The 23,472-nt window shown below is 44.2% G+C and overlaps 1 protein-coding gene across 4 annotated transcripts in view; it reads left to right on the top strand.

Annotated features, from left to right (window-relative positions):
- kmt2bb (lysine (K)-specific methyltransferase 2Bb) overlaps window positions 1-23,472 on the top strand; it is a 54,239-nt gene that overhangs the window by 11,616 nt on the left and 19,151 nt on the right. For 2 of the 4 annotated variants that reach the window (XM_010885038.4, XM_020041101.3), the window contains exons 4-25: window positions 523-716; window positions 850-963; window positions 3,037-3,199; window positions 3,340-3,574; window positions 3,664-3,962; window positions 4,827-4,930; window positions 5,189-5,491; window positions 5,573-5,683; window positions 7,850-7,963; window positions 8,163-8,312; window positions 8,438-8,648; window positions 8,772-8,885; window positions 10,464-10,648; window positions 12,145-12,246; window positions 12,387-12,497; window positions 15,362-15,438; window positions 15,766-16,001; window positions 16,096-16,229; window positions 17,441-17,578; window positions 17,733-17,891; window positions 18,001-18,118; window positions 18,231-18,309. In XM_010885038.4, coding sequence (XP_010883340.2) covers window positions 523-716; window positions 850-963; window positions 3,037-3,199; window positions 3,340-3,574; window positions 3,664-3,962; window positions 4,827-4,930; window positions 5,189-5,491; window positions 5,573-5,683; window positions 7,850-7,963; window positions 8,163-8,312; window positions 8,438-8,648; window positions 8,772-8,885; window positions 10,464-10,648; window positions 12,145-12,246; window positions 12,387-12,497; window positions 15,362-15,438; window positions 15,766-16,001; window positions 16,096-16,229; window positions 17,441-17,578; window positions 17,733-17,891; window positions 18,001-18,118; window positions 18,231-18,309 — 3,451 coding nt within the window. The remainder of the gene's footprint in view (window positions 1-522; window positions 717-849; window positions 964-3,036; window positions 3,200-3,339; window positions 3,575-3,663; window positions 3,963-4,826; window positions 4,931-5,188; window positions 5,492-5,572; window positions 5,684-7,849; window positions 7,964-8,162; window positions 8,313-8,437; window positions 8,649-8,771; window positions 8,886-10,463; window positions 10,649-12,144; window positions 12,247-12,386; window positions 12,498-15,361; window positions 15,439-15,765; window positions 16,002-16,095; window positions 16,230-17,440; window positions 17,579-17,732; window positions 17,892-18,000; window positions 18,119-18,230; window positions 18,310-23,472) is intronic. The other 2 variants (XM_010885037.4, XM_010885039.4) reach the window with 2 other exon arrangements.

Below are 23,472 nucleotides of genomic sequence, written 5' to 3'. Positions count from 1 at the left end.
TACCTTTAAAATTTCTCATCCATTTATACATACTTTTTTTGGAGTACTCGACACAACCCTAGGTAATAGGTTGTGTCCATGGACATTAGTTTTTTCTTGAAATAAACTACATATTTGTTTTGATTTAAGTGGATCCCCCCAATACAGTGAAACTGTGCATTTTAGAGTGGCCTTTTATTGTGGCACACCTGTGCAATAATCATGCCGTCTAATCAGCATCTTGATATGCCACACCTGTGAGGTGGACGGATTATCTTGACAAAAGAGACGTGCTCACTAACACAGATTTAGACAGATTTGTGAACGATATTTGAGGGAAATAGGCCTTTTGTGTACATAGAGAAAGTCTTAGATCTTTGAGTTCAGCTCATGATAAATGGGGGCAAAAACAAAAGTGCTGCGTTTTATACATTTGTTCAATGTATATGTAATGTATGGCTTAGTTTAATGCGTTTTAGGTTAATAATGTTTTCACTGATCCAAGTGCCTTTGTAAATAATGCCGGTGACTTTCTCCACCCAGAAGCAGAAAAGCTTGAGCCACAGGAACTGGACCTGGACACAATTGCTGAGGCTGACCGTGTTGTTGCTGAGGAGAAAGGAGCCTCCCAGAGAGTTCGTCTAACAGGGGCCAATAAGAGAATGTTCAATCTTCTCAGGAAAGCCAAGGTCCAGCTCATCAAGATTGACCAGCAGAAACAACTCAAGTCCTCAGGGGTAAGGGTGGCCTAATTTACACATTATTGTTACTTATCTACAAACAGCATGGCATACATATGAATTAAACAGGTATTGTAATGACTCAGAGCTTTTCAAGTAAACCCATAGTGATTAAACATTTTACCGCCAGCTTCTCTCAGGGGGTGCTGGCTCCAGAGAGGCAGCAGGAAAAAGACGAAGGAGGAAACCGAAAGAGCAGCTTGAGCCTGCTGCCTTAAACGTGATCAACCCTCCCCATTCTCAGGTACAGACATAGAATGCCTATCAACAATTCACCCCCTTAACATTTCTTCCCAATTGGTTTAATGTTTAATGGTTTTATAGGTTATGTGTACATTATAGCAAATGTTGCTTGCTTATCAACTCCTAAACAATGCCTTTGCTTAAAACTTTAAAGTGAAGCAAAGAGGCTGACCACCTGAGTGCACGTTAGAAATGTACAAATCCATTAATAAATGCAGGACTCAAATTAATAGAGAAGTATAATTAAAGGGCAATCTTTTATGAAGTCTGTAAAATTATTTTTTCTTTGTTATTGTACTTTAATAGAATTTGAACCTTTCATTACACTTCAAATAATTAATGTGTTACTCAATTTTCCCTCCCTTCAACCTATGTAGCATTACGTAGCGTTCCTTTTCTCTAGAAGCAAGTGGCAACAAAGGACGCAAAGATGGCAGTACCTGCTCTCCCTGTAAAAGGGCATGATATACCTACCAAAGCCACTCATCCAGCTCCCATTCATTTCAAATCAATAGGTAGTGTTGACTAGCGATTTCTGCAGCGGAGGTCTGAGCTTTGCGTTTTAGACTCGGGAAGCAGTTTACTATTTTGACCTCATCATTACTGTACAAGCCTCGCATATTACCAATCACCGGGGTTGCTGTTATGTTTTGCTGGAATGTCCTGCCATTTGAGCCCTCTGTAGTAATTAAGTCATCTGAAACGTTAACAAATTATGTGGATTGGATGTAGTTTAGGCATTATTAAGTTTTATGGAACAGTTTTGACATGTTTGGGTGTTAAAGAAAACTAGGATCCACTTGTTTACTCATCTCCACTATGTCAGGACGTATTAGGTCCTGTATGCAAGGTTGCCAGATCATTGACAGTAAATATCTGTATATGCACCCGCTCCGCCCCATTTCAAATAGCCCAATTGTTGGGGAAACCTACCCATCGGACAACACTGCCAATATGAAATAATTGGCACTTGCAATAAAAAAATAATCTATTGATTTAAGAGATTCTTGATTAGAGAACTAAACGCATAAATTGTTTCTCATTATGGAATATATTTATTTGAGATTATAGGATTTGTCAATCTGGCTTTATAATGATTGATGATTGATAATGTTATATACAGGTGAGTGGCACTAACTATGCAATACCTGACTACGTAATTATACGATGTGCCATTAAATGTGTGCCATTTGGGCATAAGTGGCCAACACGTGAATAGAGAATTGAATGACCCATCTAAAATTAATGGCTAAGTAACTTAAAGCCTTAAATTCTTAAGTAATTTTGTAATGTAAGTAGTTACTTTATGGGAACTGGAACTACTAACTCTTCCCCAACACTGCCCTGCACAACTAAAGTAAAGCCTGCTGTATAACAAGTGTCAGGCACTGCAGGTTTCCAGCTATGTAATCGACCCAACATGGAAAGCATCCCACCACTGTTTAGCCACGACTGTCTTAAAAGCGCAACGCAGCACCTGGCGAATCCATTTTGAGAATATCGCTTCCCCTGTTTGCGCTACACATGTTTGATTTTCAGCAGATACTGGGCTTGCCTGTGCAGTCCGTCAACCTTTGACTGTGTGTATTGACTCACGTTTGTGTAGTACTTTCTCTTTTACAATAAAGACCCGGGAAAAAGGGAAGAGAAGAATGTGCTTTATTGAAAGTCAAAAAGACAGTAGCACCCCACCTTTTTTAATAAAGTACTCTCATGGAGAGTTGAGGGGTTGTCAGACTCTGCTGTCTGTCTGACCAGATGTAAGCATCTCAAAATTATCTAAAAAAATACTAATACTTACTAAAGGTATATTACACAACTTAAATATAAGTAACCGAATATAGCCAAGATTATGCACTTCATATACTTTGCACATTCAAAATAGGATGCTTTCATTTAGCTGATCACTGACCAGGTAGAATGTACACATCTGTGACTGTGACAATGTCTGTAGCCCTGAAGTAGAGTTTCAGTATGTTATTTATTCCTCACAAAGGCCCGCACAGTCTAGTCGAGAGTGTTCCCTCTTGAAGAATGAATGTGTCATAAAATCCCACTTTCTCCTTGACCCCAGGAGTTCCGCAGAGCCGGGGGTCCACGGATCAAACATGTGTGCCGAGCAGCAGCTGTGGTACTAGGCCAGCCTCGTGCCTTGGTGCCTGAAGACATGATCCCTAGACTCAGTGCTCTACCACTCCATGAAAGAACTGGTATTTCCCCCTCTGGCACGAATCAAGGTAAGGGGCCTGTCAGAATGTATGATATATTCAAATGTGTATGCAATTGTGCGTTATTGTCCTTCCACGCACTTTCTATCACTCTCCTATGAAGTTGGCTGAAAGATGTATGAACTTAGTTGTGTGTATATCTGTTGCAGGTGGTCGTTTCCCTTCCGGGCCAGACAGCCCAGGACTACCGGACCAGAAGGTCACCAAGGTCAGAAAGTCGGGAGCTGGTTTTGCCAAACAAAAGAGCCTTGGGCCATTTGGCCTCCGCTCTCGTAGGTGTGGGATCTGCAAGGGCTGCAATCACGAGGTAGACTGTGGCGAGTGTATGAACTGCCTGGACAAACCTAAGTTTGGAGGGCCCAATACGAAGCGACAGTGCTGCATGTAAGTGTACTCCCGTCGTCATACACAAACACTCAGAGTAAGCAAATGTGACACCCCTTCGTTTCCCTGTTTCTTTTCTTCTCCTGAAGATTTAAAAGATGCGATCAGATTGAAGAGAGAAAGGCCCGTCGTCTGAGTGGCAAGTTCTCCAAAGGTCCCGGGAAGCGCAGGCGGCACTCTGTTAGCGGGGGCCAGTCTAGCAACGAGGACGTTGACGGGATGGAGGCGGGGGACAGCCAGAGCCCGTCTGTGAGGAAGCAGCCACGGCGCCTCGTGAAACCACGCTCCTACTTTGATCTGTTGGACTACGACTCTGACCTGGAGATCACCGTGGGCTCCAACTTCTCCTCACCCGGCAGGAGGCGAGGCCCTGGTCCACGCAGCCAAGGTAGCAGTTAAAACATTGAAAAGTGATCATACGTCGTGATTGTCCTCTACTTCATATTGTCAGATCTTCAAGGTGATCCCTGTCAAGGGAATGCATTAACTCTGAAATGTGGATGATGGATGGAGCTGCCTGCTTGTCTATTGCGTCAGTGTAGTGCTGAATGTTGTGCATGCTAGGGTGTCTAGGGTGAGCCAGGTTATACATGGCCCATCAAGCAGAGAAACCAACTTGCCAGCAGACATCCATGTGCGCGTGAACTACATCACATCCAGTGTTGGGTGCAGCAATAACACTTGAGAGCTAGCAAGTCAGAAATTGATAAAACTGTAAGTCATTTCCGCGTACAGTGAATTGATTAAAGTGTAGACTTGAATAGTAGCGTCCCACACTTTGTTTGGCGTAAAGTCATGATATTCGGAACAAATGGAGGAAGCCGACGTTTACCTCAGGAACTGATCATTTTCCTGCAATAAACAAACTAAAATGCTACTTCTCTGGGACCAAATCACCTATACGCACAGAACTTTTGAGAATTTTTTTCAGATTAGTTCCTAAAACTGAATGTGGACTATCAACCAGTACATGTGTCTGTGGTCATTAATACGTATTCAGGATATTCAGATTTATGCACACACTGTTAAGACCAAACCAATGCAAGAACATTAGTATCAAGCACTCAGTGCCACTTTAATGTACTGCTTAATGTCTTACTCTGTTGGATGAAAAGTGACAATTGGTACACGTGCAGGGATAAGTGTCTCACTAGCCCACATAAAAACAAAAACCATTAGAATTTGGATGAGATTTTAGGCAATTTATGCTTTCCTGAATGATACATGTTTTAATTTGCCTTTGCGTTTGCAGACTTCGTGTCGTTGGATGGATTCCTGGGAGACCTATCTGACGACGGCACCAGACAGCGCAGGCTGCATCACCGAGTCCCTCCTGCTCGCCGTAAAACTGACAAGGTAAAGACCCACTTCAGGGCTGCTGCTGTAGACTGCCACTGAGCATGCGGTGCAATAATGAATAGCCTTTCTGGGTCTCCTAGGAGGATAACACAAAGGATCTGCACAAACCACTCCCCAACTCCCTCTCCAGTCTCTTCTCTCCTGGATCTTTTCACTCACACAGTCTTCTCTGCTGCACCTTATGGTGGGATTCCCAGTTCTTCCTTTTCACACTCCTCTCCTATTGAGTTAACCTGCTGGTTGCTTATATTGTAGGTTGTCATGGCAGACAAGGCTGGTGTTTTGCATTGGCCTCAGCAGTCCCACCCTTCACAGGCCCAGCGGAGGCCGACAGGCCTGTGGGGTGGTGGTGTTGACAGCTGGCTGGACGACGACGACCAGGGAGAGGGAGAGTCCCAGGGGCTTTTGGCAGAGCAGCTTCTGCTGCTGCAGATGATGCAGTTCCCCTCGCAGCCCCAGTCTGACCAGGAGCTATCCTCCTCCTACCCTGAGGACCAGGGTTCCCCCCACCCTTGGGGCCAGCTAACCTGCACTGGGGCCCTCATGGGGTGGCTGAGGGTAGGGGGTGAGAGGGGAAATATGTTGGTGGAGGCGGGGTGGGGGCGAGCCTGTTTTAATGCCCTGTCGTATGTTTTCCAGAATCCTCTGGAGCAGACGCCACCCAGCGTCCTGGCCGCACTGGCCAACGGATTTGACCAAAGAGAGAGGGAGCCCTCCGAGCCTACTCACAAGATCAGGGTGGACTTTAAGGTTGGATGCCTTCCTCTGACTATTGTTGCTATGGTTTTCAATATCTCATTCACCATTGTCAGTCCTTTCTCGAAAGTGTTAGGAGTTGGATATTCCCTCTCTATCAAACATTTTTAGTAAAAAGCAGGAAGGCTACAAATAAGATTGGGCTTTGGGAAGGCTCCTGTGATGGCGTTAGATAAATGTGGGGTTACGTCAAGGTTAACATGAGCAAGGAATGTCTGAGTTTTTATGGATATGCTCCATAATCTAGTCATTGTCATGGGCTTGTAGGCGATCTTGGTTATTTTACTGCGTACGTCAGTGTCTGTAAATCCGTGCCCCTGTGCTCTAGGGTCTAGCAGACTGCTTATTACATGTCTTTAAAAAGTAAAGTTGCTATGATGCCTAGTGTACTGTATTTCAAAACCCAATCAAAGTAATTGTACAACCCTGTTTCCAAACAAATTGGGAATCAGTGTAAAATGCAAATGAAAACCGAATGCAATTATGTGCACATCATTTAATTTATATTTTATTTAAATCCATACAAAAACGACATATTAAATGTTGAAACTGAAATTTTCTATTGTTTTTGGCAAAATACATTTTGAAAATGACAATGTTGCGAATTAACCTGATTAGTTAAGATGTTTCACCAGTTTTCTCTTTTTTGCATTACAAAACATTAAAATCCCTGTCCCAGCTTTTTTTTTTAAACATGTTGCTGGCATAAATTTCAGAATGGGCATATCATTTTCAAGAAAATGTTATATGCCCACTTTTTACAGTTTTCTATTGATTATAGGGTTTAAATGTTTTGCACATCTTTGCTTTTAGGTTTTCCATTACTTTTTACCCAGTGTCCCAACTTTTTGAAACAAGGTTGTAAAACACCCAAAGGTTTCTTGATCAAATCCCCTTTTCTGCAAGGTGAAACAACTTAGTGAAAAAAGTCTCATTTTTAGTGTGTTTTGGGCTCATTGATGATGATTGAGAAATAAAAACAAGCACACGTGTTAATGAATTTATTATGTCTATACTTGTGCCAATCAATGGATCAACGTAATCTTGCTCTCAAAAACAAGACATCCTTCACCCAAGTTTTGTCACATTGTGCTCCATAACGGAAACATGTTTAGTAGCATACTTGCATAGTATAACAATCATCACCGCTATTAACCATGTCAGGTTCAGAGTTGGCAAATTTAGATAAAAACACACATTTTAGCCTGGTTTCGAGCTCTCAAGCTTTGAATGTAAAGACAGTTGTGCTAACTGGACCATGCAGCACATTGCTTCAGCATGCACATTTTCCATGTACAAACCTGTAAAAACATGGATTAATGGATTTATGTCATTGCTTGTCAATTCACAGCTGGCCAAGTCATGATACTGCACTTTATTTTTTTAATTTTTTTTTCATCCAACCTCAAATATTGGAATTGAGGTGATTATCAGGTAGAATGTGCAACTAGCTGCTTCCTGACCAATTTAGATAGTTTTTGTTAGTTCTGTAATGCCATGGTCCATCCACTGGATGTCAGTGTTCTTTTAGATCATGTCAACAGGATACATGAGGGATGAGCAACGTGTCCTAAATATTGCACAGTTGTGCTCTCCTAAGTAGTGTTCTGTGGGGGTGTGGAAACTCAAATATTAGATCACTGGTGAAAGATGCAGTGGGTTTGCACTCAAGTTGCTGTTTGCACCTTTATTTTGGTTGGGTTTCAGTTTTTTTATGTTTTGCTTTGTGAATGTAAACACGCTTCAGCTTCATGCCCTTGTGAATATATTCAAATAAGCCTTTTATCCGTAGCCGTCATATGTTCTTTAGCCAATCATTGTCTTTCCTTAAATGTGCCAGTAGTACCGTATTAACAATCCGGGGCAAATAAGCTATCCCATTTTACAGTGCCCATATGAATGAATGGGAACATGGGTCAACTGAAGACATTAAGTGAATCCTTAAATACATTTGTTTGTCCCTTACAGTGTATTGACATTTTGATTTGATGCATTTAACTGTCGCCCCATGGAATTGCCGTACTTTAAATGTCAAAGCATGTAGATTATGTGGTGAAAAATTAAAAAATTAGCAGTGTTCTTTTGAAAGGTCTGGTTCTTCATTTAGGCCATGGCAGAAAGTGTAATGCTGTGCTCAACCCTTTCATGTCTGGCTTGCAGGAGGACTGTAACATCCAGAATGTCTGGTCGATGGGAGGCCTGAGTATCCTGACCTCCGTACCCCTCATGCCCCCCTGTGTTTGCTTGCTCTGTGCCAGTAAAGGACAACATGAGGTAATTACTCAGAGTCGGTTGTTACAGCATCCCAGTCGTGGGATGGCTTTGTTTTCAGCACGGCTATTTGCTCCTGTGTGAAGTATTTAGGCGGTTTAACTTGTTTTGTCAGTTAAGAGGTTGTACGTACTTAATGGGTTATTCAAATCCACTATTGAAAGGTGTTTACCATGTGGACTGTCGTCTGTTCCTGTCCTAGCAAATGCTGTACTGCCAAGTGTGCTGTGAGCCCTTCCACCGGTTCTGTCTTGATCCAACGGAGCGGCCCTCTGAGGAGCACAAGGAAAACTGGTGCTGTCGCCGTTGCAAGTGCTGCCACGTGTGTGGCAGGAAAAACAAGCACTCCAAGGTATGAGTCCTCACAAGGCCCACAGCCTCCCTCACTCACCCTGCGACCAATGGCCTGGTGGTCAATAGGTCACGGCCGATGGCAGCACTCTCACTCCCTCACGCGCACTTTCTGGTCTTCCTCAGCCTTTGCTGGAGTGTGACCGATGTCAGAACTGTTATCACCCATCGTGTCTGGGGCCTAACTACCCCAAGCCCAACAAGAGGAAGAAGGCCTGGGTGTGTATGACGTGCATCAGGTGTAAGAGCTGTGGTGTGACCCCAGGGAAAAGCTGGGACACCGAGTGGAACCACGAGAAAGGACTCTGTCCAGACTGCACTAAGCTCCATGATCAAGGTGAGATGACCAGAAGCTTTGGCGAACTCCTTCTGAAAACACCTTTTCAGTTTATTAATTGGCTAAAATATTTTTTGTGTTCGTATGTAAATAGCAGGATATTGACCATATCTCTCTCTAAAGGCAACTACTGTCCAATCTGCTTCAAGTGCTATGAGGACAATGACTACGACAGCCAGATGATGCAGTGTGCCACCTGTAACCACTGGGTCCACGCCAAGTGTGAGGATCTAACAGGTAGCACATCGCCTGGTTTCCTCCAAACTCCCATACCTTGTTTTGCCTGAAGGAGTAATAAAAATGCAGTGACAGTGCTCATTTGCATAAATATTTATAAAAATAGAATTGCCATAATCGTCTGATTTCAATGGTATATTGTTTGTAGCCACTTTTTTGAAGCGTTCTGTGTATAATTTGGGTTGTCTGTGTATAGTTTGGGTTGCTATGGGAACTTTTCACCAGGCAAAGACATTGACCATGCATCTTAGAAAGGCTAATGTGTAGACAAGAATAGGGATTACAAGGGTGTACATCACTATACACTCACCTAAAGGATTATTAGGAACACCTGTTCAATTTCTCATTAATGCAATTATCTAATCAACCAATCACATGGCAGTTGCCTCAATGCATTTAGGGGTGTGGTCCTGGTCAAGACAATCTCCTGAACTCCAAACTGAATGTCAGAATGGGAAAGAAAGGTTATTTAAGCAATTTTGAGCATGGCATGGTTGTTGGTGCCAGACAGGCCAGTCTGAGTATTTCACAATCTGCTCAGTTACTGGGATTTTCACACACAACCATTTCTAGGGTTTACAAAGAATGGTGTGAAAAGGGAAAAACATCCAGTATGCGGCAGTCCTGTGGGCGAAAATGCCTTGTTGATGCTAGAGGTCAGAGGAGAATGGGCCGACTGATTCAAGCTGATAGAAGAGCAACTTTGACTGAAATAACCACTCGTTACAACCAAGGTATGCAGCAAAGCATTTGTGAAGCCACAACACGCACAACCTTGAGGCGGATGGGCTACAACAGCAGAAGACCCCACCGGGTACCACTCATCTCCACTACAAATAGGAAAAAGGCTACAATTAGCACAAGCTCAACAAAACTGGACAGTTGAAGACTGGAAGAATGATGTTTTGAACCATAATACATCGTTTGTATTATAAATATGATATAAAAAATAGATATCAATCAATAGATGTGTTTTTAAAATGGTGACCCAGAAGTCTGTTTTTATGTGTTTTTATTGTAGCTAAGGGGGTTGTGATTACTTGGAAAGTGTATCTTGGAAAGTGACTGGGTACCTCCTCCTCTAAAGTATTCACCAAATATGGCCACTTGCTATCCTACTCACTCCAAAACAAGTGTTTGCGAAACCTTTTCCACTGAGCTCTTCTGCACATGATTACACCACAGTTCCGCCTGTGGGCCAACACAAAGAAAGTGACACACTGCCCTGGGCAGTTTGCATCCATCTCATCGCAAAGGAACATATTGGCATGAGACTATTCATTTGACTCCCTGAACAAGGACAACACACAGCTTCTCTGATGTTGTCTTTGTGGCCAAGGCCTGTTGGTGAATGATACAATGGCCCCTCTGTAGCAGCCCACCACTGATCTGGCGCTATCTCTGCTTCTCCTAGTTCCCACCAGTCCCACAGTGGACTCTGTTGCCGTGTTAAACCGTGAATATTTCTTTTAGCATCAAAATCCTATTTACTTGGCTTCACGGTTTGATTTGTTATTCTGATTGTCATCCACCTCTCCCTCTACCCTCTTCACTCTCCTCTCTCCCCCGCTCATCCAGATGACCTGTATGAGATCCTGTCCAGCCTCCCGGAGAGTGTTGTGTATTCCTGCCGGCCCTGCAGCCAGTCACAGCCCAGTTCCTGGAGGGAGCTGCTTCACATGGAGCTGCGGGCTGGGGTGGAGAAGGTGCTGGCCTGCCTGCTCACCTCCACACTCACCCAGCACCTCGTTGCCTGCCCTCAGGTGAGATGCCACCCCATACACCGCTTACGCTTCTCAAAGGACGCTCATTGAAGCCGGGACGCTTAGAGAAAATGATGTCTCTTTTCCTCGACTTCAGTGCTGTGTTTGACACAGTCGTGAGATCCTCAATGACACTCATACCTCACCAACCGTACCCACGACATCTCCCTCAATGACACTCATACCACACCAACCGTACCCACGACATCTCCCTCAATGACACTGATACCTCACTAACCGTACCCACGACATCTCCCTCAACGGCCATAATTCGGATGCAGCTGCAGTCACACAGGGTGTCCCCCAGGGCTCTGTTCTTGGCCCCTTGCTGTTCTTCATCTACATCCCCTTGGTCAGATCCTCCGTCACTTCAAACTTGACTTCCACTGCTGTGCAGATGACACTCCAATTGACCTTAGCACCAAATCTCTCACCAACCCACCTTTGGTCTACATTGAATCCTGCCAGTAAACAATCAAATCATGGTCCACGCTCACCAAAACTGGCCCATTCACTCTCACCATTGACCGCACCGTTGTCTCTCCTCCCCATGCACGCAACTTAGGCGTCATCCTGGACTCACTCAGCTTTGAACAACACATAAAACAGACGGTCAAATTCTCAAACTTTCACTGCCGTAATATTGCCAAGCCAAAGGCCTCCTCCCATACCACCGCTGAAACATTCATACATTTGTTCATCTCCTCTCGCCTAGACTACTACAACTCTCTTCTTTCTGGCATCATCTCAATTAGCTACAAATTGTCCAAAACCCGGTAGCCAGAGTTCTCACCCACGCCAAGTCCTGGATGCACATCACCCATATCCTCTGGGAACTCCACTGGCTTCCCGTCCCTCAGCTCACTGATTTAAAAATTCTTATGCTCACCTATAAAGCCCTCCATCAGCTTGCTTCTCCCTACCTCTCTGATCTTATTCCCCATTACCAACCTTCTCTGTCACTCTGCTCGGCTACAGCTGGTCACATCATCCCCTGGTCCAAGCTACCGAGCTTTGGAGACTGGGCTTACTCTAGGGCTGCTCCAAGGCTTTGTGAATACTCTTCCACAATTCTCTTCCGTGCCTCTGAATCTATTACCATCTTCATCCACCGCCTCAAGCCTAATTTGTTCAAACAAGCCTGCCCCTGCCCTTTCCAGAGCCATGTCTGAATCCTTTTGTTTACGTTTGTCTGTGTACTGTCCAATCGCTCTCCTAGACTGTTGTATATCTGATGTAAAGCATCATTGGGTCCAAGAAAAGTGCTATATAAATTCAGTGTGTTTATTATGTAATGATGTACTATTCATTATGTCCTTATATTCTGAAGAGAAGATTTCCAATGATAATTTTGCTTTACTAGCTGATATCAAAAACACGTTTACCCAGTAATATCTAAGAAGATTTTTGTCTGGTACTCTTGAACTGTCACACAGAAGTACTGTTTTATTTTCATGTGTTTTTCTGTGTTATACTTATGTCCCTGTTGCCTTCAGTGTGTGACCCAAGTGGACCCTGACAGTGGAGTGGAGGGCCGGCCAGCCTGTGACCTACGTGCTGTGGGCAAAAAGTTTGACAAAGGCCTCTACACCACCTTGGTCAGTGGCTTTCTAGATTACATGATGTAAATTGGCCGGACAGGAGATCTTCTCCAATACGACTCCTGTATGGAAAAAATTGTTTCCAAATGTTAGCTAAAAACGCATGCTTATATTGGTATTTCTGATGTATTTTCTAGAAATCGTTCCATGAAGATGTGGTACAAGTGGTGCGGAGGCGTCTGGAGCAGGAGGAGTCCGGAGCTGAGCATGAGAGGCCTACCGCCCTGGCCCGCTCCTACTACTTAAAGGTAATGTGTTTTCAGAGACTAGCAGCACCTACCCCTTTTGGGCCCATCTTAATGCCCGGTGACATCTTTCTGGTTTTTTAATAGTCTACGGATGGAATTTGGTTGTGTTTTTGAAGGTCTTAGTCAACTTTAGAAAATAAATAGTTAAAAATCTAAAAATACAATTATCTGAAATGCTATTGTCGTTTCTTCTTTTTTTATACTACTGTTTTGTAGGAAGAGGGAACAACTGCGAAACTTAGATAAAATGTATTTGAAACTTCAAATTCTATCTTAACTGTCTTATCTGCTTCAAAGACTTCCCACAAACACGTTTGTTTACACATGTCACATAGGTTCCATCTCTCAGCTTCTCCCAGGAAAGTGTGTGCTGCGTATTGTAGCCTTGGCCCTAAAATGTCTCGGTATGTCAGACTCATGATGAAGTCTCTGCTGCTATTGGTGCTATTCATGCACAGCTTGAACCAAATGGGCCTTGATAGCAGCCATGTCCAGCATGTTGTAGAACGCAGCCCCAGGAGTGATCTTCCTTTCACCAAGTAGAGCCATGCCATCTGATCTATTGAATGCACACCAAACAATTCAATATAATAGTACTACCCTGTTTCCAAAAAAAGTTGGGATGCTGCGTAAAATGTAAATAAAAACAGAATGTAAAGGTGTGCAAATTATTTAAACCCTATATTTAATTTTAAAAAATTCAAATGCAACATATTATATGTTGAAACTGAGTAACTTTGTTTCTTTAAAGATATGCCCATTATGAATTTGATGCCAGCCACACTTTTCCAAAAGGTTGGGACAGGGTCAACAAAAGACTGGAAAAGATGTATAATGCTAATAAAATATACCTTGTGGAATATCACACAAGTCTTTTGGCAACAGGTCAGTAACATGATTTGTCATTAAAAGATAATTTCAGAGGGGATGGGTCTGCCAGAATTGAGGATGGGAAGGGGTTCACCACTCTGTGAAAGACTGCGCAGGCAAATAGTGCCACCATTTAATAATAAAATTTCTCAGGGTAAAATTGAAAAGAGTTTGCAATATTGCTTCATTCACAAATGCAAGTAAAACTCTACCATGCAAAGAATAATCCATATATAAACAAGATCCAGAAACGCTGTCACCTTCTCTGGGCCCGAGCTCATTTAAGATGGACTGAGGCCAAGTGGGAAACTCCTGTGGTCTGACAAATCTAAATTGGAAATTATTTTTGCCAATCATGGAAAACCCCCATGTCCTCCGGGATAAAGAGGAGAGGGACCATCCGGCTTGTTATCAGCACACAGTTCAAAAGCCCTTAGGATGCACTATGGGAAGAAGGCAAGCTGGCAGAAGAAGTTGTTGTAGACCATTGTTGTAGACCATGTGCACCCTGTCATGGCAACGGTATTCCCAGATGGCATTGGCCTCTTTCAGCGGGATATTGCGCCTTTGCACAGCAAAAACATTTCAGGAATGGTTTGAGGAACAGGTTCAAGGTGTTGACTTGGCCTCCAAATTCCCCATATCTCAGTCCAATTGAGCATCTGTGAGATGTGCTGGACAAACAGGTCCGATCCATTCATCTTCAACTTTCTTTTAACAATTACTCTCAAAATACGAGTGTAGGGAAGAGGTGAGAGAGTCTGTAACCGTACAAATAAAAAAGGACAAAAAGGACAATTACCCTTAAATGGATATTGATAAGGCATCCAGATTAACTAATGAACAAAATATTCCCAAGGCCTAACACTGAGATTAGTTTTTGGTGATTTTCTGGTGAAAGGGCTACAAAAAGGGCAACATTTTCTCTGATCTCTCTGGGCTCTAATGGGGCAAACGAGTTGATTTCAACACCGATGTATATACGTTTATTTTTTGTTTTTGGTAGAATACGTTGCCTCCTGGTGAATACGGTATTATCATATGTGTATTGTAAACATGATATCAGTATTTTATTTTTATATCATGGTTATTGTGAATAAGCCTATTTACATATATATTCTAAATATTGATCTCCAGTAGTAATTTACCACTACAAAGCTAGAAATGCAGAACTACAAACTACAACAATATACATTTGAGTTGTGAAATCAATATTGCTTGTGGAGTGCCTTTTTTTATAATTAGCAAACTAAGTGCCTGAGATTTGGAACATGTTACAGCTTATTTTTATAATTGCAATTTGACATGCAATTTGTTGTGCTGTCTAATGGGGAAAATATATTACAAAATCTGTAAACGCATGATATGAATGGTGCTGAATTGGGGAAAAGTAGTAGTATTCTTGGTAAATTTCAGTTATTGGACACATAGGCTACGGTAAGCACTACCATAGCCAGTGTCAGTATTGTAATAGACCTGATATGCACATTTAGTTGGCGGGAGGACATCTGTAGGTTTGTCCTTATGTTGTGAGGACGGGCAGTGGGGTGGTATGTCTAAATGATCCTAACACAGGGTTAGTTTGTGACATTGTAGTTTTGGTGATGACAGTGTGTTGAATAGGCTTTTTAGGAAATTCTAAGGAAGGGGGTGGGCAGCAAACCAAGCATAGACCAAGGACCATTTCCTGCAAGGAAATTCCGTCTTTGGTAATATGGGTTTTTTTGTGCTTCAAATGTGCTTATTACACTTGGCTTCATTTTGTTAGTTTAGCTGTTTATCCTTGTTGGAGATATTGCTTTGTTCTTGTTTTTTTTTGTCTTACGCAAACCTGTTTCTTGGCTGCACACAATTCTCACAAAACAATGCACTGTCTCAGTTTGTGTCCTCTTTGTCACCTGCTTTTGAATTCTACCACATTTTGTTTGATGGTTGGGTGGTAATTAGTCCGTTTGTGGTAATATTTCACTCTCCTCACTGTTTTTTTTTGGTAGCTTCTGGAGGAAGTTTTCAATTGGTTCAACAGCCAGGATCCCAAAGTTTGGGATCCCCGGTACAAAGACCTGCCCATGTGAGTAACATGAAAGCCCCTCATATGTCCTTGTCTGTTCGGCTCATTTTTGAATTAACGTAAATTGATATTAAATCTGTTATTTCAATCCACTGTAATTGTAATCAACTAAGTGTGAGGCACTGTCTTAAGCTGTTCTTTGCAAACTTGCATAATGTATGTAACGCAGATCTCTACATATACCATCCATTAGTGGTTAAGTGTTAACATTGTTCTTACATGTTCCGAACTGAACTGGTTTCTGGCTAGTATGAGAATAACCCATCACTACTACTATTCCTCTTTCTTCACCCTGTCATCACCATGCACTCCTCCTTTCCATTGTAGTGGGATGCTTTCCCATGCGATTCAGCCTCCTAACACTGAACATGTGTATGCCCAATGGCGTGAGCGGGAAGAAGTGCGTTCCAGGGCCCCCTTAGGGACCCTGCAGACAGGCAATGTGCCTCGCCTGGAGGTGAAGCAGGAAGAGGTGCCTCATCCCACCACCCCACTGACCACCGAGCTGAGCCGGGGCCTTCATTTCAGGAAAAACAGGGCGCTCAGGCTTAATAAACTCAAAGGTACTTCACGGAAAGAGCAAAGTCTATGCTTCCTATGTTGACTTGACTGAGGAAAACTAATTAAATTGACCAAATTGTTTGTCATTGAATTCAGGGAGAAAGGGCAGGGCAGGAAGGCCATCCAAGTCTGAAGGGTGGCAGTCCAAGGCTGATGTGGACACAGGGTGGTCCAAGGATGATGGAAGGCAGTGCTCACTGTGCCAAAAGTATGGTGACGCAAAGTCCAATGTAAGTATGAAAAAGTTGATGCCCAAACTTCTTGATATCGATGTAAACCCGGGCTTACTGTGTACCAACTGTATGGTTTTCCAAATAAGCATATCTCCAGATTTGGTGATGTAAATTAACATTTTATTTTTATTTCTTCACTGTAAAGGGTTACCATACTTAATTCACTGGAAAAACTAACAACTTATTAATGACAAAAATGGCGATTGGCTTAAAATAAAGTTAAATGGGCAGGGGCTTGGTAGCTAGCTCAGGTTTATTTTAAATCTACATACCTTAATATCCGCCCTAGCCTTTACAGACAGCCAGTCTGATGGTCTTAAAATATTGGTATATGTTCTTTGAAATAGAGGTCCGGGTCCTGAGTAACACTGAGTTACTCTTATTTATTTTTGACTGTTCTGTAGTTTGTTTTTATTATCATGTATAGTGGAAAGAAATGTAGTACCAAACTGAGCCCTGAAGAACAGCAAAGCGTACCTTTCCTTTGTCTGTCAGACAGACCATCCACAAATACGGGCTGGTTTCTTTCTGATAGATAGGGTTTAAAGCAAGCATGAACTTTGGCTTATATGGGTTTTATTATTACTGCCACTTTTAGTGAGTTTGGTACACATATGGTGTATAAAGAACCATTTAATATGTTCTAAGTAAGAGGGCCGATCCCAGGAAGTACAGTGGATATAAAAAGTCTACACACCCCTGTGAAAATGCCAGGTTTTTGTGATGTAAAAGAATGAGACAAAGATAAATCATGTCAGAACTTTTTCCACTTTTAATGTGACCTATAATGTGAACAAAAAAACAAACTGAAATCTTCAAGTGGGAAAATTAAAAATAAAAACCTTACAATAACCTGGTTGCATAAGATCTACACTTAAGTAGATATATTTACTATATATTTTTTACTGCTTTATTATATTAGATACAGTGGAAAAGATGGATGACAAAATCCATTCCATGTCAGTGCATGTGCCGCCGAAGTGGTTTTTTAGACCAGTAATACCCAACCTTTTTGTTTTTGACTTTCCGCCAACTAACCTTTCCGCTGCCTCTGAAGTTCCCCCTAATGTGCATTATACCAGTGAGCCTATGGGCTCCTGAGCCTTCTCAAGAATCCCCAGTGGATTGGCCAATGTAGGTCCCAGGGTTCCTCGTACCCCTAGTTGTGAACCATTATGCTTGTTCTAACCTCATCACCTGTCCTTCAGGAGGCGGGCAGGCTTCTGTACCTCGGCCAAAATGAGTGGGCTCACGTCAACTGCTCCATGTGGTCTGCGGAGGTGTTCGAGGAGGAAAATGGCTCTCTAATGCATGTACATAGTGCTGTCGCTAGGGGGCGCTTCATGGTGAGCTTCATTCATTTTAACTGTATTTATATGGTGAATTCTTTTTTTCCTTGCAACGTGGATATCGTTGTCCAATGTCCATCCCTTTAACTCATCATGTACTCCTGTTCTTCCCTTTCTTTTCCTTGAAAACATTTCTGTCTTGTTCCCTCAGCGCTGTGAGCGATGTAACCATACAGGTGCCACAGTGGGCTGCTGTCTGACGTCCTGTCAGAGCAACTATCATTTCATGTGTGCACGCTCCCGCAATTGTGTGTTCCAGGATGACAAGAAGGTCTACTGCTACAAACACAGAGATCTCATTAGTGGCAAGGTGATGTCCTGGGGCTACTCACTAGCTTGGCTATTAGTTTTGTTGCTTAATATAAATGGAGAAAAATATCAATTGAGTTTTCTTACGTATTGTCCTTGTCCTATTGCAGATAATCACTGGCCAAGGGTTTGAGGTGAATCGGAGGGTGTATGTGGACTTTGAAGGGATCAGTCTTCGCAGGAAATTCTTGACTGGACTTGAGCCGGAAAACATAAATTTGATGATTGGTATATATTCTCTGCTAATTATTTTCTCCTCTCCATGCTCAACTACTTAGTTAGGTGGGCCTAAAAACGGTCCTTGTTTTTTCCTTTTCTGAATGTGTTCTATTTTCTTTAGGTTCTTTGCTGATTGAAAAGCTAGGTATCCTGACTGAATTGTCTGCTAAGAGAGGAAAACTCTTCCCTGTGGGTTACCAGTAAGTTGCACCACGTCAGAATTTAAAATGAAACGTGTCTTCACGATGTACTGTTTTTTATTACTGTATTTTATGAAATCTTTATTTACAATTACAGCCTGGCAGTAGGCAAAAGGTCTCCAGTATGGAATTGGTTTAAGGGTTAAATAAAAACCGACAGACAAAACAGAAGACACATGTACTAACAGAGAAACTATCACATAAACACATAGGGACCGAAAGATGCCGACAATAGCATGACAACTACTCTTAGCTGTAGTGATCAAAACAGGGGACATGGTTTAATCACTACAAAACCACATGATTTTCAAAACAAGGTAAAGGACAGAAAGCTTGCTTGATACTAAAAATATTTTGTTGTAAAGTGCTGAACACGACTTACATATATGTGGATGACAGAGCTTCCTATCCAGAGCCTAAAATTAACTTGCTTCACCCCACTCTGTGGCAGGTAGGTAAAAAATTTTTTTACCAGGAAGTAAGATTGTTAATTTGATGCGTAAACGCTTTTCATGAAATATGTGGTTTTATTTCTCAATTTCCCCAAAAGTCCTGTGAGTGGTAAGACCCCTAGATAGACCCCTAGATACTTAAACTCCTCCACTTGAGGCAGGCACTCTCCACCAACCTGAAGTGGGCAAGCCACCCTTTTCCGACTGAGGACCATGGCCTCGGATTTGGAGGTGCTGATTCTCATCCCCACCGCTTCACACTCGGCTGCAAACCGTCCCAGTGCATGCTGAAGGTCCTGGTTAGAAGGGGCCAACACAACAACATCATCTGCAAAGAGCAGAGATGAAATTGTGTGGTCCCCAAACCTGACACCCTCCGGCCCCTGGCTGCGCCTAGAAATTCTGTCCATAAAAATTACGAACAGAACCGGTGACAAAGGGCAGCCCTGCCGGAGTCCAACATGCACTGGGAACAAGTCTGACTTACTGCCGGCAATGCGGACCAAGCTCCTGCTTCGGTTGTACAGGGACCTGACAGCCCTTAGCAAAGGACCCAGGACCCCATATTCCCGAAGCACCCTCCACAAGATGCCGCGAGGGACACAGTCGAATGCCTTCTCCAAATCCACAAAACACATGTGGATTGGTTGGGCAAACTCCCATGAACCCTCCAACACCCCGTAGAGGGTATAGAGCTGGTCCAGTGTTCCACGGCCCGGACGAAAACCACACTGTTCCTCCTGAATCCGAGGTTCTACTATCGGCCGTATTCTCCTCTCCAGAACCCTGGCATAGATTTTCCCGGGGAGGCTGAGAAGTGTGATCCCCCTATAGTTGGAACACACCCTCCGGTCCCCCTTCTTAAAAAGAGGGACCACCACCCCGGTCTGCCATCCCAGAGGCACTGTCCCCGACCGCCACGCGATGTTGCACAGGCGTGTCAACCAAGACAGCCCCACAACATCCAGAGACTTGAGGTACTCAGGGCGGATCTCATCCACCCCCGGTGCCTTGCCACCGAGGAGTTTCTTGACCACCTCTGTGACTTCAGCACGGGTGATGGACGAGTCCACCTCTGAGCCCTCATCCTCTGCTTCCTCAATGGAAGACGTGACAGCGGGATTGAGGAGATCCTCGAAGTACTCCTTCCACCGCCCGATGACATCCTCAGTTGAGGTTAACAGCTGCCCACCTCTACTGTAAACAGCGTTGGTAGGGCACTGTTTCCCTCTCCTGAGGCGCCGGATGGTTTGCCAGAATCTCTTCGAGGCCAGCCGATAGTCCTCCTCCATGGACTCACCGAACTCCTCCCAGGCCCGAGTTTTTGCCGCCACAACCACCCGGGCTGCAGCCCGCTTGGCCTGTCGGTACCCATCAGCTGCCTCAGGAGTCCCACAAGCCAACCAGGCCTGATAGGACTCCTCCTTCAGCTTGACGGCATCCCTTACTTCTGGTGTCCACCACCGGGTTCGGGGATTGCCGCCTCGACAGGCACCGGAGACCTTACGGCCACAGCTCCGAGCTGCCGCTTCGACAATGGCGGTGGAGAACATGGTCCACTCGGACTCAATATCTCCAGCCTCCCTCGGGATCCAGTCGAAGCTCTGCCGGAGGTGGGAGTTAAAGATCTCTCTGACAGGAGACTCGGCCAGACGTTCCCAGCAGACCCTTACAGTACGCTTGGGCCTGCCGAGTCTGTCCAGCTTCCTCCCCCGCCATCGGATCCAACTCACCACCAGGTGGTGATCAGTTGACAGCTCCGCCCCTCTCTTCACCCGAGTGTCCAAGACATACAGCCGCAGGTCAGATGAGACGACAACAAAGTTGATCATCGACCTGCGGCCTAGGGTGTCCTGGTGCCACGTGCACTGATGGACACCCTTATGCATGAACATGGTGTTCGTTATGGACAAACTGTGACTAGCACAGAAGTCCAGTAACTGAACACCACTCGGGTTCAGATCAGGGGGGCCGTTCCTCCCAGTCACGCCCCTCCAGGTGTCACTGTCGTTGCCCACATGGGCGTTGAAGTCCCCCAGTAGAACGATAGAGTCCCCAGTCGGAGCACTTTCCAGCACCCCTCCCAGAGACTCCAAGAAGGTTGGGTACTCTGCACTGCCGTTCGGCCCGTAGGCACAAACAACAGTGAGAGACCTATCCCAGACCCGTAGGCGCAGGGAAACGACCCTCTCGTTCACCGGGGTAAACTCCAACACATGGCGGCAGAGCTGGGGAGCTATAAGCAACCCCACACCAGCCCGCTGCCTCTCACCATGGGCAACTCCAGAGTGGTGAAGAGTCCATCCTCTCTCAAGGAGTGTGGTTCCAGAGCCCAAGCCGTGCGTAGAGGTGATCCCGACTACCTCTAATCGGAAAATGTATCACTTTAAGGGAAAAATAAGTTGATTTGAAATTTCATGGCATCAACACATCTCAAAAAAGTTGGGACAAGGCCATGTTTACCCCTGTGTGGCAACACCTCTTCTTTTTATAACAGACTTCAAACGTCTGGGGACTGAGGAGACAAGTTGCTCAAGTTTATGAATAGGAATGTTGTTTCATTCTTGTCTAATACAGGCTTCGAGTTGCTCAAATGTCTTAGGTCTTCTTTGTCGCACCTTCCTCTTTATGATGCGCCAAATGTTTTCTATGGGTGAAAGATCTGGACTGCAGGCTGAACATTTCAGTACCCAGATCCTCCTTCTATGCAGCCAAGACATTGTAATTGATGCAGTATATGGTCTGGCATTGTCATGTTGGAAAATGCCAGGTCTTCCCTTAAAGAGACGACGTCTGGATGGGAGCATATGTTGTTCTTGAACTTGGATATAACTGTCAGCATTGATGGTGCCTTTCCAGATGTGTAGGCTGCCCATGCCACATGCACTCATGCATCCCCATACCATCAGAGATACAGGCTTCTTAACTGAGCGCTGATAACTTGGGTTGTCCTTGTCCTCTTTAGTCCGGATGACATGGCGTCCCATTTTTCCAAAATGAACTTCATGGGACGGTTTGCGGTCGACGTATCGGTCTTTCGTGGTGAAGAAAGAGCTGAGCCGCAAGGCGAAGCTCTCGATTTACCGGTCAATCTACGTCCCTACTCTCACCTATGATCATGAGCTTTGGTTCATGACCAAAAGGACAAGATCCCGGATACAGGCGGCCGAAAGGACTTTTCTCCGCAGGGTGGCTGGGCGATCCCTTAGGGTGAGGAGCTCACAGTAGAGCTGCTGCTCCTCCACATCGAGAGGGGTCAGCTGAGGTGGCTTGGGCATTTGTTTCCGGATGCCTCCTGGATGCCTTCCCGGGAAGGTGTTCCGGGCCCGTCCCACCGGGAGGAGACCCCGGGGAAGACCTAGGACACGCTGGAGGGACTATGTCTCCCGGCTGTCCTGGGAACGCCTCGGTGTTCCCCTGGAAGAGCTAGAAGAAGTTTCTGGGGAGAGGGAAGTCTGGGCATCTCTCCTCAGACTGCTGCCCCCGCGACCTGGCCCCGGATAAGCGGAAGAAGATGGATGGAACTTCAAATTTGTATTAGTCTGACCACAGAACACTTTTCCACTTTGCCACAGTCCATTTTAAATGATCCTTGGCCCAGAGAAAACGCATGCGCTTCTGGATCCTGTTTACATACAGCTTCTTTTTTGACCTATAGAGTTTTAGCCGGCAATGGCGAATGGCATGGTGGATTGTGTTCACCGACAATGTTTTCTGGAAGTATTCCTGAGCCCATGTTGTGATTTCCATTACAGTATCATTCCTGTATGTGATGCAGTGCCGTCTGAGGGCCCGAAGATCACGGGCATCCAGTATGGTTTTCCGGCCTTGACCCTTACGCACAGAGATTGTTCCAGATTCTCTGAATCTTTGGATGATATTATGCACTGTAGATGATAACTTCAAACTTTTTGTAATTTTTCTCGGAGAAACTCCTTTCTGATATTGCTCCACTATTTTTCGCCGCAGCATTTGGGGAATTTGTAGCTCTCATGAAATCCAAAATGAGCCAATATTTGGCATGACATTACAAAATGTCTCACTTTCAACATTCAATTTGTTATCTATATTCTATTGTGAATTAAATATAAGTTTAGTGGTATTGAAGTGTCATTTAAGGTTTTTGGGAGTTGCTGTGACAACCAAAACCAGGAAGGAAACCAGTTTTCATACCAGAGATGTTACTGTAAACATCTGCAACAACCAGTTAGTTGCTGTTTGACCAGGTCCTTTTCCAGGACCTTTAAAATACAGGACAGCATAGAAATGTTCCTTTAACAGTCAAGATCAGATTCAATTGCTTGATCTCCTTTTAATAAAGGGCACACTGTAGCTGCCTTCCAAGCATTTTACTTTTCTTGAATGTTTAAAATGGCAATAGATGCTCTTTGAAGATATAGGGACTGCTATCTTGAGGAAGAAAGGATCTTGGCCTGGGGTACTCAACTGGTATCCTACGAGTTCCGGAGCCATCTGTTTTTCTGTTCTACCTCATGATTATTTCTACTCACCTGATGTCCCAAGTCCCTGTTTAGTGGATTGCAACGAAAAATCAATGTGAGTCTGCTTTGAGGTTTAAGGGATCCAGTCCGCCTGACCCAGATGTTTTTTTTGTTTGTTTTTTACGGTTCAGTTCCAGGAGCTCATTCAGGACCTCAAACTCAGCGACTGCCTGCATGAATGAACTGTTTAATGGGTCTGGAAAAACAAG

Source organism: Esox lucius, chromosome 20, assembly GCF_011004845.1.
Source record: "Esox lucius isolate fEsoLuc1 chromosome 20, fEsoLuc1.pri, whole genome shotgun sequence".
In the NCBI taxonomy this organism is placed as follows: Eukaryota; Metazoa; Chordata; class Actinopteri; order Esociformes; family Esocidae; genus Esox; species Esox lucius.
The sequence above is the reverse complement of the archived record's forward strand: the minus strand, read 5'-3'. Positions and strand labels throughout refer to the sequence as shown.